Source organism: Acomys russatus, chromosome 12 (genome assembly GCF_903995435.1).
Source record: "Acomys russatus chromosome 12, mAcoRus1.1, whole genome shotgun sequence".
Taxonomy (NCBI): domain Eukaryota; kingdom Metazoa; phylum Chordata; class Mammalia; order Rodentia; family Muridae; genus Acomys; species Acomys russatus.
The window spans coordinates 8,220,978-8,236,120 of record NC_067148.1 but is presented as its reverse complement, the minus strand read 5'-3'; the positions used below and the strand labels follow the sequence as shown (position 1 = coordinate 8,236,120).

Sequence of the window (15,143 nt, the reverse complement as noted above, 5' to 3'; positions counted from 1 at the left end):
TGAGATTCCCCCACCCCGGCTCCCTGTTGCTCAGGTCCTCTGTGCTTTTGGAGAAGGCTTACTCTTGGTATTAGAAACCTGCCCTGTATGCTTCTGGCCTTACCACCTGTTCTATTTTAACTCTTCTGGATGCTGTGAAAAACCAGTCTAAGTTCGCCACAAAATCCCAGTTACTATTGCTCTTCTCCATCATGGCGACATTTCACAGTGTCATATTCCTGTTGAATCTAAATATATACATTATTTTAGCCTTTTTTGTTTTGTTTTGTTTTTTGAGACAGGGGTTTGTCTATGTAGCCTTGGCTGTTCTGGACTTGCTTTGTAGACCAGGATGGCCTCGCACTCACAGAGATCCATCCACCTGCCTCTGCCTCCCGAGTTCTGGGATTAAAGGAGTGCACCACTATGCCTGGCCCTATATATGTTATTTTAAAATTTAGTGAGTGATATGGTTTGGGTCTGAAACGTCCCTTCCAAGGCTCATATGTTGAAGGGTTGTCCTCAGTGCCTCGATATTCAGAGGTAAGGTTTGGGCAGGTGATTGGGTCTTGAGATTCTGACCTCAGTGGACTAATCAGTTTGAAAGTTCACCTTTTGCTGACATATTGAGAGCTGAAGGGAACTCAGGAACTTAGCAGGTGGGACTTAGCTGAAGAGAGTGGTCCTGGAGGTTATGTCCTCAGAGAATGTATTTGGTTCTTAGGCCCTTCATTTTCAAAACCTCTTTACCTTTCCCCCTCCTTTTCTCCCTCCCTCCTCTCCAGCTGCATCATCTTCCCTCCCTCCTCCCCAGCTGCCTGTCCTCCCTCCATCCTCCCCAGCTGCCTGTCCTCCCTTCCTCCTCCCCAGATGCCTGTCCTCCCTCCCTCCTCCCCAGCTGCATCATCTTCCCTCCCTCCTCCCCAGCTGCCTATCCTCCCTCCCTCCTCCCCAGCTGCCTATCCTCCCTCCCTCCTCCCCAGATGCCTGTCCTCCCTCCATCCTCCCCAGATGCCTGTCCTCCCTCCGTCCTCCCCAGCTGCCTGTTCTCCCTCTCTCCTCCCCAGATGTCTATTCTCCCTCCCTCCTTCCCAGATGCCTGTCCTCCCTCCCTCCTCTCCAGGCTGCCTGTCCTCCCTCCCTCCTCCCCAGATGCCTGGAGCTGAATACTTCTGCCTTCATCACTGTCTCTCCACCAGGAAGCTCTGCTTCACCACAGGCCCCCAAAACAACAGAGCCAAGCAACAGACCATGAACTGAAACTTTTGAAACCAGGATCCAAAATAAACCATTCTGCCTTTGTTTTCCTCTGGCATTTTGCTATAGCAACAGAAAGCTGACCAGCCCAGGAAATCTCATGTTCTGGACAACTTAATTCTATAGAGTACAGCGTTTGATGATATATCTAGGAATATGGTATTTTTCAGAACATACAAATTAGCAAAATCATAAGCACCACAAAATGTTTATCTGAGATTGCTGTTTATTTTTATCTCTTGCAGGAAATTACGTTTAGTTGACATAGAAGAATTTCACAACCGCCAGGATGCATTAGAGCTGTCAGGCTTTCAGAACATTGTCATCAGACACATGGAATCTGCCAAGGAGACTCTCCTTAAAACGTAAAGTTTTGAATACTCCTACAGGGAGGTTTAGGTTTAGAGATGTGATTGGTGCAATGCTTCATTTTAACTGCTTCTAGAAAATCCACTCCAATAAGTTTTTTAGCGCATTGCTGTCTAAGAGCTAACTTTGTCCTTAATTATCTTGGTCTGTAACATGTCCAGATGTTGTAGACAGACACAAGTGGAAAGAAATGGAAATGCCTTTTTGTTAACGCATTGTCATCGCCTCTGCTCTGAGAGCTGTTGGACACCATGCAGAGTCAGTTGTGTGCTAGTCACCACGAGGGGCTTTGTGTGGCATCTGCATGCCAGGCACAGGCTATGATCTGCCCTCCTGACTTGGGTGGGGGACACAGATGCATTTAGCAGATGATCCGGAGGGAATGTATATGGTTTTAAAGCGTCTATAACCTCAGTGGTATTAGGTCTATCAAAGCATAATTAAGTATCTCCTTGGATTGGTCCTTAAGAACTGAGTAGACACATACGATAATTAATTGTGTAGGTGCCAGACAATGTACTCTGGGGCCACTTAGGACAATTGTCTCTAGCTTTGTCATTAATGTATTAAAAATAGGACATTAAAATTAGGTCAGGTTAAAATGAACAAAAGACACAAAAGTTCTGGCCACCCTCATGGTTTCTAAGAAATATATGTTGATGATTTAATAGTAAATATATTTATCTTTTTCCTTCAATAAGTTAAAATAAGATTGCTTTTAAAAAGCTTAGTCTTTTATTTTATATTATGTATAGTTGACAGAAAAATAAAAGTAGAGAGCAGATAAAGAGTGGAACTGTATAAAAGTGCAGAGCAAGAGAGTGACTTATTTAGGACAGGATACAGATGAACTACCTCAGCCTGTAGCTCTGGGGACAAACCACACTGCAAACTTCAGTGACATGCTCCTACAAAATAGAATAGAGCTCAAAACTTCATTGATTTCTTTTCTGATAAAAATGTAGATTGGTTAGCGGTGTCTCCCGGTGCATTCCCTTTCGGTGAGCTGGGATTTGTTCACCATTTCTAAAAGGCAGAAATCAGCCCACAGCCGAGAAATTAGTGAAATAATTGCTACGGGCCTTCTAAACCCAACAGTGGGGTGTTCTCATAGTGCCTCGCTGGCTCCTCCTGTGCCTCAGCAGCTGCCGTGGCTTGTCTGCCTTCTAGACACCCACTTAATCGGCACCTCTGTGCTTTTCTAGTTCTTAATCCCCATGTAGCTTTTTTCTTGGCTCTCCTCATCACATTGTCTCCTAACAGGGGGACTTCCCTAGGCCTTCCTTGTTGCTTCTCAGTTTAGATCTACACATCAGTTCTGTCATTTCATTGGCTTACCCACTGTGATATCACATCTGTCTGCTGAACTCCAGGCCCTTACAAACATATTTTCAAATATATTCACTTGGACATCTTGCCTGCATCCAAACTTCATCATGTCCAAAGCACTGAATCTCTTCCTTCTGAGCCTGTTCATCTTGCTCTGGACCATTCCCAGAGCACTGTAAAGTCTCGTGGCTTCCAAGAACCCCTTTGTTTATCCACAGTTTCTCATCACACCCAATCACAGCAGGGTGTTTCTTTTTGGAGAGATTTTATTTATTTACCACAAAATTCAACACTTTGCCGTGTAGACTGCTACAGCTTCTATAACATTCATAAGGCTGTACAGCCATCACCACTAATTCCAGGATGTTTCCTTTGGGCCCAAAGAAGCTCATGGTTCCTTGGCACCCACTCCCTGTTCTCTTTCCCACAAGCCCCTGCTAACCGCCAATCGCCGTTTTCCCCTGCAGCCTTCCCTATGTGGGAAGCTACATCTCAGCAGAATGACAGAGCGTGTGGCCATTTCTTCCTGGTTTCTTTTCAAGGTTCATCTATGGTATAGCACTGTGCAGGTTAGTTCTTGTTAACTTGACTGACGGACTGCTTCTGTCACACTGCACTGTGGTCACGTGTGATTATAAATTTCCCGGTGGTGTTGGTCTTTCAAACCCACTTTTAGACTTGTTGACTTTCTTTTCTCTGTTTTGTTTGTGCTACTTATTCTCTTCCTGTCGTGAATTAGTTTGCTCTTCTTAATGTCCAGGGGAATTTTCTTATATTTTAATATAGCTGTTTAGAGCTAAAATTTTTCCTTTGTTCAATGACTTTTGTTTGTCCTTTAGTTTAGACTATAATAATTTCATACTTATCTTAAATTATTTCCTAATTTGTCTTGTGATTTTTGTCTATTTATGTTCATAATATCTCCATATACTTGTGAATCTCTGAGTGTCATGTTACTGACTTCTAATTTTGAAGTTGAATCTTTTTATATTTATTGAGACCTATTTTATGACTACCATCCACTTAGATATCTTTTTAAAATTTTATTTTATTAATTTATTCTTATTACATCTCAATGGTTATCCCATCCCTTATATCCTCCCATTCCTCCCTTCCTCCCCTTTTCCCCTTACTCCCCTCCCCTATGACTGTGACTGAGGGGGACCTCCTTCCCCTGTATATGCTCATAGGGTAGCAAGTCTCTTCTTGGTAGCCTGTTATCCTTCCTCTGAGTGCCACCAGGTCTCCCCCTCCAGGGGACGTGGTCAAATGTGAGGCACCAGAGTACGTGTGAAAGTCATACCCCACTCTCCACTCAACTGTGGAGAATGTTCTGACCATTGGGTAGATCTGGATAGGGGTTTGAAACCTCACAAAGACCCAACAAAGAAAGAGAATTTCAGACCAATTTCTCCTATGAACATTGATGCAAAAATACTCAAGAACATACTTGCCAAACGAATACAAGAACACATCAAAGATATCATTCACCATGACCAGGTAGGCTTCATTCTAGGTATGCAGGGATGGTTTAATATATGGAAATCCATCAATGTAATCCACCATAGATATCTTTTTAGAAGCATCTTCTGTGTCCACTGAATGTTCATCCATTCATCTTAATTCTCCTTGTTTTTACCATTGCCAGGCCCATTTTTCCTGTGTGTGTGTTCACACACACATACACATATGCACATGCAAACAGCCATGTGTGTTGGGATGCACACCCATGTGCATGTGATACTGTCCTCAGGCATCTACACCAAGTTTTTTGAGACAGGTTTTCTCGTTGGCTGAGACTTGTGGGCTTCACTTTACTGCCGTTTCTGGAAACTGCAGGGATCTTCCAATCTCTGCCCTGCACTGAGGTCTGGAGTGCACTATTTTATTGGTATTTTTAACGTGAGTTCTGGGGGCTTGAACTCACAGCATCATGCTTACACGGCAAGTACTTTACCAGCTAAGCTATCTTCCCAGCTGGCTGTTATATAGAACACTTAGATGGACCAGTGCTTCTCAACTTTCCCAATGCTGCAACCCTTTAATACAGTTCCTCATGCTGTGGTGACCCCCAACCATAAAATTATTTCATTGCTACTTCATAAAAGTAACTTAGCTACTGTTATGAGTAATAATGTAAATACATGATATGCAGGATATCTGATCTGTGACCCCTGTGAAAGGGTCATTTGACTCACAAAGAGGTCACCACCCACAGGCTGAGAACCACTGAGATATGACTTCCCCATTCCTTTGTCTCTGTAAATGTCCCTGCAAACTCTCCTATGAGCCCTCATTTTAGTATCTCTCATTCACCGAGAATACAAATTCTCAATCTGTTTGAAAACTTGCAACACAGTGCTGTCTCTCTTGTCCTCTTCTCTAAGCACACGCTCACCATGGGCCTATGGACATGCTCACCATGGGCCTATGGACACACTGTGGGCCTATGGACATGCTCACCATGGGCCTATGGACATACTGTGGGCCTATGGACATGCTCACCATGGGCCTATGGACACACTGTGGTCCTATGGACACACTGTGGGCCTATGGACATGCTCACCATGGGCCTATCGACACGTGTGATGAATCCTTTGGTTTTTTTATCCTATTTCCACTTCAGATGCTTCTGTTAGGGCTTTGGTAATTACTGTCTTCATTGTAAAAACCCTTTTACAGGATTTAAATGTAAAGTGTCTCTTTGTCCTTTGACTTGCAGCTATTTTCCCATGATGCATTCACTACTTTCATCATTATGAGCAAAAGCATGATGTAATATCTTTTCATACCATCTGTAACACTGCTTCTAGAACATAGGTGCACTTGCAGCACATGTTGTTAAAAAGGAAAAAAATCCTTATATTTAAAATTTAGGCCAGCCGTGGTGGTGCACGCCTTTAATCCCAGCACTTGGGAGGCAGAGACAGGTGGATCGCTGTGAGTTCGAGGCCAGCGTGGTCTACAAAGTGAGTCTAGGACAGCCAAGGCTACACAGAGAGACCCTGTCTCAAAAAACCAAAACAAACAAAAAAATAGCAAACAACAAACAAACAAGCAAACAAACAAACAAAAAACCACTTAGATTTCTTTTGTGGCAACACTCTGGTCGGTCCTATAAACTATTGTTTAAAAGCTCTTTATTCCTTATGACAGAAAGTGGTGGTATCCTTTAATCTTGCAGTGCTGACAAGGATTTTATAAGCTGAAAACTTCAGTGATTTTCAGCATGAGGTGCCTATATATGAAATTGCCCTATTATTCTTTTATTACAAGGCCACATGCACATTTTAAACTTCATTTTAAATCAGTCATTCTTTCAGTGTTTCACATTAGGGGAAATTGGGAAAATAAAATCCTTGGTGTTTTTGATTTGTGCCTTGTTTTTAAGCTATTGTGAAACAGTAGCGTGGCGTGCCAAGTGGGCCTAGCTTGGCGTGAGCTAGCTCTTGCCTTGGCCAGTTACTCACTCTATGGCTTTAAGCTAACAGATATTCCAAGGGGACCATTTTAGAGCCTGGAGAGAAGTGTCCAGTAAGGTTATTGCTCATATTTCTTCAAAACCTGCAGGAACCATAATTACAGGGTTAGATTTATCTCTTACAGCACCACATCATTGAGTCATTTTCTATTGCTTATGATTTAAAATTTCTTTTCCTAGGAGAAGTGAAATACTCTCGCACTTAGGTCTCAGAGAGTGGATAATGTCACTTAGCAATACACCTCTATATGAAGACCTTTGGATGTCTAGAATTTACTGTTAATGCTTAATGTAAATGGAGTAATACACTGAGAGTGTTGACTTCTAAATGTCTTTTATTCTTTCAAGGTGGTTTCCAGAAGTGCAGAATATTTATTACCAAGGCAATAAAAAAAAGCAATTGCCAACTGGTGACAGCAGCGCCAAATTGGATTCTTTTTTCAACTGTGCTGCCACGCTCATGACCTTACAGCTGCAGGACCTCACGCTTGTCTCCATGCAAGACTTCACAGACCTCATTGCCCAACCCCCAGTGAGTAGAGCTTAGCCAGCGAGGGTGCCTCCGATGATGAGAGGAAAATGGCCAAGTAGTGTTCCCAGTGAGACAGCGCAGTGTGCGTCTTCAGACCCATAACACTTTCATGCCAAAAGGTTGTGTGAGTGATTATCATCATATTGGTGATGATTTGGGAAATCCAAGTAGATACTGGTTAAATATTGAGTCTCAAGGCTTGGGTGGATCTTGCTTGAGGAGTCCCTTTGTCCTCTGGAAGGGCACTGTTCCCTACAGTGTGAACAATGCCTTGGAACCAGAATGTACTTGACCCTCCAGCTCCAACAAGATGGTACCAAGCAGTCAGGCTGGCAGTCACTCCCGCAGTCTTTCCAGTAGGATCCTCTCTTGTCACAGTGTCTCAGGTACAAGAGAAAGACTGTTGTGTGTATTTAATTGGGCTGTTAATTCATAACAGTTGATCTCTATATTTCTGTGTATACCTATGGTTGTTTTATTTACTTTTGTAGGAGTCTGTTAGAGCTTACGAACATCCAGGTTTCATCATGAGGCTGGTTCTTGATAATAACGCCATCAAGTTCGAACCTGAGTTTAATGACTACATAGATATCTTTGTCAATATTTATGAAGTCATGATTAAGGCTGTTAGCTTTGTGCCAAGAGTTGAGACAAAATTGTATTCCAAGTGGGTAAGTAACAAGGGCATTCTGATTCCTTGAGTTCCCATGATGACACTCACTTAAGGACTGCTAAGAGGTGTTGACAGAAATTCTCTGCTTCACAGAATATGATAATATTATCAGCTTACAGTAAAGCTGTGGGGGCTAAAGAGATGGCTCGATGATTAGAGGACCAGAGTTAGTTTCCAGCACTGACGAGGTTAGCTTCCAAGCATCTCTAACTCCAGTCCCAGGGGATCCAAACCCTCTTTAGTCCTCTGCATGGGCACATGAGGCACAACCATACATGAAGGCAAACACAAGCACACACACACACATACACACCATAAAAAATCGAAAACTTTGTTAAAAAAATATCATTTTCTACTAGCTTCCTTTATAAGATGTACACACTTTCCTAGCCTAGTGTCTCACTGGATTCAGCTGAAAACTTTCTGCGTGGCAAGAAGTCAAGCTAAGTTGCGGTTTGAATTAGCTGAAGCGTGCTGGCTGTATGTCTCATGCCATTTGCTGAAGCACTCGCTCAACACCGTCAACACACCCCACCTCTGTAAAATGGTCTGATGATTGGTGACCCTTCTCATATGCAGTATTTTCTGTTAGTAGGAAGTTCCTGCCTCAACATTTCTTAGGTAGCCACTGCAGTTTAGTGTATTGTAGAGGCATGATCACCAGGCTAGTTTTCAGGTTTCATATCCCCAGTCAGTAGCTTTTTTTTTTCTTTTCTATTTGTGAAATAGCTTACACATATTCTGCACATACAAAAGGTATGTCTGTACACTGGTGTAAAAGGTTTAAGTGGCTTCAGAGTTATCACCTGCATAGTTACAGCCCAGCCCGTCGTAAGGAATGCAGCATCCCTCCCTGTCCTGGAAGCTCTCCCAAACACACCTCACTACAATGCTCACACTCATTCCCAACTTAGCTTCCCAGTAATTGTACGGCGTCTGCCTGCTAACAGTGGCAAACAAAGTTATGACAAGATAGATGGCATCCTGGAGGAATAATAGACCGAAGGCATTTTAAAGAGTCCATGACTTTGTATGGATTGTACCCTCCTCCCTTCTTATGCGAAACAAATTCCAAACAATCTGGCTAGTCAAAACAGGAAGGGGTTTGCGACAGCTGTTCTAGAAGCCAGCCCACAGTTACAGTAGTTAACATAGCGGAGGGAAGAAGCCGTTGTATATTGAACAGCAAAATAGAGTGAGGGGAATGTGCTGTTTTTAATGAAGTCTCAATCATTTGATTTTACTGATAAAGACTTGGTATCTAGATGCTGGGGTGAAAGCCTGCTGGCTCACAGAGGCAGAGAAAACACCTAGCCAACATTTCTCCTCAGCTGTTATCCCCAAAGGAAAAGGAAACCTTCTCCACACTGTTTCAAAGAACCCTCAAACTGAATGTCCCTCCCTTCTACTTCCTGTGTGTCTCACTATGTATCCTCCTAACTTCCTCTTACCTTCTGTGTGTGTGTGTGTGTGTGTGTGTGTGTTCACTCCTCAACTGGTTGATTACTCCACTTCTTGACCTATGGTTGAGTTTATGTAATTCAAACAGAAAGCTCTTGGATTAAAGGTACATGCTAGGGCCGAGCCACACAACAACTAGAAACAGGTTTCCCCAGTAAACAATACAATGTTGGGGCTCACAGTGTGATCAAACATCCTGAAACAGGAATGAATATAGTAAAAAAGGAGTTGCTGGGTGAAAAGCGTACTCTGATATACAAGAACAGATTTAGTTTGATGATGCTACTATAGAACAGTGTTGCTTAGTGGCTTTAAGAGCTTAGGACAAAGTTGAGGATCCTGGGAAAGAGCCACCTCATTTACAAAGATTATACAAGGCTCTGGTGAAACTTTCACTGAGTCTTATTTTTTAACAAAGATTAGTCTCATCTGTGAACAAAGCTGTACGGGACTCTGACGCAAGACAGGTGTTGATAGAGACTTTGGCATATGAAAATGAGAATAACAAATGTAAAAAAGGCAGTGCTTTTGGACAAGTGGAAGAAGGATATGACTGGTGTTGGTTCTAGTGTGTACCATGCTAATATCATAGGAGAAGCCATAGCTACGGTGTCTCCAATATAAAAATGCCCAGGGCTTCAGTTGTGGGAAGCATGATCAGTTGCACAGAGACCATGACCAAGCCGCTAAAGGAATCAGACTTCAAAAATGCTTGGTGCTTTAATTGTGGGAAATTTGGTCATTTGCAACAAAATTGTGAATCAGGCATCTCTAAGGGCAATGGTTTTTCTGAATATAAGGTCTAGGCTTCCAGGGCTGTGCAGGTGATGTGGCAAGGTCTGTCATTGGACCAATGAGTGAATATCCAAGAGAGAGAGATTCAAGGTAATTGCTTACCATTGGGAAATGGCCTTGGGGGCCTGGCTTGAGGCTCTAAAGCAAAATTTATGTGCCATTTCAGGCAAGAGCAGATGAGAGCCACCAGGTTATAGAAAAACTGTGGAATTAAATCAATCTGTATGCTATAAGGATGTATTAACATCAGAATAAAAGCTAGTGAAAGCTTTGCGTTGGGAACACAGATTTGCTCATATTTGTACAGAAAATGAAGAGCTGTGGATAGCATCAAAACTGATAAACATTAGAATTGAGCAGGAGAGGACTCATAAAAACCTTGCCCACTGATCCAAAAAGGCTTAGTTCATTGAAAATGTCTCTGTTTATAATTTCCCACCACACCCAGCACAATTAATGGCTTAAAACAGAAGGAGGAGCAATGTACTGAGCATTATGGGATTTTGGTTTCTTTAAAAACACAGAAACATTGCAAGAAAATGTTTTTGCTTTAATCCCAGGTGTGGGACATGGGGCTGCTTTGCAACAACTGACTATGATTTGCCTCATGCTCTTGCAGGAGTATGATTTTTTCCCTGGCTACAGATGGCTTCCGTGATTCTGTGACATTTGCAATTCTGGGGACTTTTCAGAGCATATATAAATGCTGGGGCACTGAGAGGTGGGGTAGGTTGTTGGTTACTGTTGGTTGTGATTTGTTAAGTCGTTGTGTGCAAAGAAAAAAACAACAGGAAGAAATTAGATATCCTGATGGTGAAAATCTGACTTGCCCCAAGGAGCTTGATGCCCTTAATCAATAAGTAGTCCAATGATAGTGTCACCCCCTTTCTTCTCCATCTTTTTTCTTCCATATATCATGTTAAGGGGTTTAAAGGGAAGAAGAAAAAGAGGTGACAAAGAGTGGAAGAAAGAATGACCCACAAAGAAGCAAAATGCTGGCAACAGGAAATTATATTCAAATTATATTATGAGAAAAGAATCTGTGTTTATCAAAAGGGAAGAAAGAATTTAAAAGATTATTCATTGGGAGGAAAATGTCCCCTTCATGGAGTTCCTATTTATTATTTTATTTTCTAGGAATTTTATTAATTCTCTGTGCAAACAGATTTGGACATTTTTGGTGAGCCTTTTAACTTATTCATTAAGTGTTTTACTTTTTTGGTCTTAACACATACTAATTATTTTCTATTCTAAATTTAAGAATTCCACTGTCTGTAGTCTTGACCTGTGTGATTCGACTGTTGGTGGAATCCTGCCCATGGTGGCTAATATCTTTCTAGGTTCTTTCTTTTTGTTACCGTGGGACAGACATAAGAACTTATCTTTGTGGCTGTTGCTTATGTTGGCTTCTCTGAAATTCTGTAATCACTTGAAAGCTCTGGAGGGCTCAGCTTTGACCAAATGAGTTTTGACTTAGTGATGCTGTGGACACAGTGGCTGTGCATTTATCCAAGCTGGAGAATAGAATTCTGGTCGTGGCTTGTTAAGGCTACTATTTCTTTGTCTTTCACAGGCAGAGAACTGACAAGTTCCTCACTTCCCTCTCCCACTCAGGGGTTCTGTCTCCTTTTAGTTTTGCTGTGGCCTGTCTACTGAGAGCCCTGCTTTCCTCTACTCTGAGGCTCTGTGTTCTGATTGTCAGGACCCGTGTCCCTACCTGCTTGGGTGTCAGCGCAGAGCTTTGACCATAGGGATGAGTGAGGTCTGCAAGCAGCTGCTCACTGAAGTAGTTCCCCCAGAGACTCTCCCTTTATACTTTGTTCCCTTGACCATGCATTGGAAGATATAAATTTAGTGATTTTCTTACATATTCTGTATTCTGTACATATTCTGTATTCTGAAATGGTTGTTTACCATGTCTCAGTTCTTCATAGCGACACATTTTGAAGTCTGTCAAAATTCACTGCTTGCTTTGCTGTTTTATAACCTCAACTCATTTGTTTTATAACACTTTACCTCTTTTCAAGAACAGAAAACAACAAGGTAGCCTATGAAACACACAGATATAGCAAGTTGATAAGTTAAGAATTACCAAGCTCTATGTACCAGTTATAATTATTCAAATGAACTCTAGTGCTATGATTCTATAGTTATAAAAGATGATTTTTCCCTTCTGATGCCTAAAGTAAAGAGACTATTTGATGAGTTTAAATTAATAAAAAATGCGTAATTTGGACTTTTTGAGAAGAGAGTAATATTTGTTCTGGCATCAGGTTTTTAGAGCTAGGACTTGCATGGGGCATTGTATGTATGTGGGGTAATGGTTTTGTCAACCTTACTTGGTCACATTTTAAAAGTAAAAATTCTGGGGTTCATCATGATCATCATCCCTAGATATTTCTAGGTGACTTGAGGATCAGCCAGATTTTGAAGTAAATTATAATAGTATTTTGAATAAAATAATTACATAGCATCTCAATGACCTTTGGCAGTAAAATGCAGAAACAGTTTCATATTACTGTTCATTATTATATTTGATAGGAATGGAAAATAGATTAGGATACACCTTTATTTCCCATGGAAGGCAAACCAGTACGGGCTAATGCACTGTGAGTCCAAGCTCATAACTGTCTCATGATCTAATTTGATATGCTTTGAGCACCTGAGGTATCACACAAAATATCATTTTTCTTAATTCTCAATGGGTACTAATTAAATTTAATATTAGCAACTTTCTAAGGTCCTTCTCAGTCTGAGAATCTAATTGTGTCTAGAAAGATAGCTCTATTTTAGAAATTAGACAAGCTGCTAAAAATGTACGAAACAGCCTATGATGAGTATTAATGACCTAAAATACGAACTCATAACTCCACCTTGCACCTTGCACATACTCCACTGTATGGAATGCATTATTCCAAATGCTGTTTTATAGAAGAGACATAGATACCAAATGTCTACTAAGGCCAGGAATAAGGGGCCCCTACAGGTGGCAGCATTCAGTAGTGCTCCTATGAGCAATTTAGCTTTAAGCCAGATGATCTTCTGGTTTAACGCGCCCAGTAGGGAGCGTAGCTGGCAAATACTCACTGGATAACTAAGGAGGTCAACTTCAGTGTCCTATAAAACCACTGCAGACTGTGGTTTCTGCTCATTACAAGTTTAAAAGTTCCTTCTTGCAGATGGCAGAGCACAGATATCTTTAACCATGCAGATTGTAAGCTGTGCCAACACATTCACTCATCCTCTTATTTGCAAAGGGAAGGAGTCCCACTCTTTGCACTTTACCTGCTCATTTGAAATGGCTCTCATCCATTCTTGCTTACTGTTGTTCTAGCTGTGGCAGCAGGACAGGAATTTGGCGACTAAGGATCAGCATCAAAGTCAGTGAGTGGCAATCTTTCTGTGAAAAGGTTCTGTGACTGAGGACTGATGAAGGAACTTTGCAGGAGCATTTTCGTTTGAAGAGTGCAGGCCAAGGCCAGCCTTAGAACTGAGCACAGCTACGTGTGGGTTTTGCTGTTTCGTGACCTAGGTCTTATTTTACACGTACTTTGAAATGACCATCCTCCCAATCATACTGAAAAGAAAACACAAACAGCTTGCCTTTAGGGAAAAGAAACATCACACAAAATGTACAGCTTACAGCACTCTAATCTTCCATAGATTAGACACTGGTAATCACGACAGCTCATGAGTAGAAAAGGCAATATAATAAGATTGACACTTTTCGAAGATCATATAATAGGGCTGGTTTAGCTAAAGTAATACTGCTTTCCTCCTTTGCTTAGGAGAGTAAATCTAAGCCAACAACTTTGAAGCCCATAATTCTGAATGAAATTGTAGACGCTCATAAAGAAAAGATTAAGGAGGTAGTGATACGGGAGAGCGAAGCGCCGACAGAGCACCTCAAACTGTATGACCAGTATCAGTTCTTGGTTACCAGAAAAGCCGAGCACGACGTGAACGAGTTCCTGTCACAAAATCAGAGCTATGAGAGGCTAATAGAGGAAATCTGCAAATACCAAAAACTAATAGAAGAAATCCAGTATACATCTCGAAAGGTAAGTGGGCCTTGTCCATGTGGCTCTTGTCTGCATCAAAGGGTTTGTTCCCAGTTGTCCTAGCATCTAGTGTTAGAATCCACAGAGAAAGAAATCAGCGTGATGTAAACAGGGGCACACTTGCAGAGCCGGTGCTGTATGCCAGGCGTGGTGTGGGCCTCAGTGTAGGGTAGCCAGGACACACACAGCTTTTGTGCTCACATGCCTGAGGTATGCCATGTACCGCATTTCCTCCTAGTTCCAAGAAACCGACTTTTACATTTCATGTTGGCAAATCTTTTGGAAACTACAGTGCCAATGCTCAAATGTGCTTACTTCCATTACTTACGACAGTAGGAACTTAAATATCCTCTTTTGGCCTTTTTATCAAAAACATCCTTCAAATTCTCTACCACGACCATGTATTGCTTTTTAAAATACAGAACACATTTGCTTTCCATCTTCCTGCAGGGTGTGGTGGCACAAATCTGTAATGCCAGCACTCAGGAGGCAGAAGGACCATAAAGCAATACGGGTCTAAAGACAAAACAAAACAAAAAGTAAATGAAGTTGACTTTAATCTATTTAACAATAACCTAATTTCCTAAACTTTTTCCCTTGGATGGGGAGGCCTGGTGGCACTCAGAGGAAGGATAGCAGGCTACCAAGAAGAGACTTGATACCTTATGAGCATATACAGGGGGAGAAAGTCCCCCTTAGTCACAGTCATAGGGGAGGGGAGTAAAAAGAAAATGGGAGGGAGGGAGGAATGGGAGAATACAAGGGATGGGATAACAGTTGAGTTGTAATATGAATAAATTAATAAAATATTAAAAAATCATAAGAAAAAATTTAAAAATCTATTATTATTATTATTATTATTATTATTATTATTATTATTGTTATTATTATTATTATTATTATGAAATAGATTCCAAGATAGCAACCTTTAAGGATATTTATTCATAAGATGGTTGTAAAATACAGAGTGTGTGCGGATGTGGGTAGGTATCAGAAGCAACCTCATCCTTACATGTGAATTTGTTGTTGTTTATTTTTGAGACAGAATCTTGCCTTTAGCCCAGGTTGTCCTGCAACTCAGTGTATATTCCTGGCTGGCCTCAAACTCACCCGGTCCTCCTGACTCTGCCCCCCAAGTGCGCGCAGCTATAGACATGAACCACCATTAAAAAAAAAAAAAAGAACCCAAAATCTCATAACTTAACC

At 41.5% G+C, this 15,143-nt stretch overlaps 1 protein-coding gene across 1 annotated transcript in view; it reads left to right on the top strand.

Annotated features, from left to right (window-relative positions):
- Positions 1-15,143, top strand: part of Dnah7 (dynein axonemal heavy chain 7) — a 248,100-nt gene that overhangs the window by 32,863 nt on the left and 200,094 nt on the right. The window contains exons 12-15 of the mRNA XM_051154521.1: positions 1,482-1,601; positions 6,764-6,947; positions 7,439-7,618; positions 13,665-13,937. Of these exons, the coding sequence (XP_051010478.1) occupies positions 1,482-1,601; positions 6,764-6,947; positions 7,439-7,618; positions 13,665-13,937 (757 nt within the window). The remainder of the gene's footprint in view (positions 1-1,481; positions 1,602-6,763; positions 6,948-7,438; positions 7,619-13,664; positions 13,938-15,143) is intronic.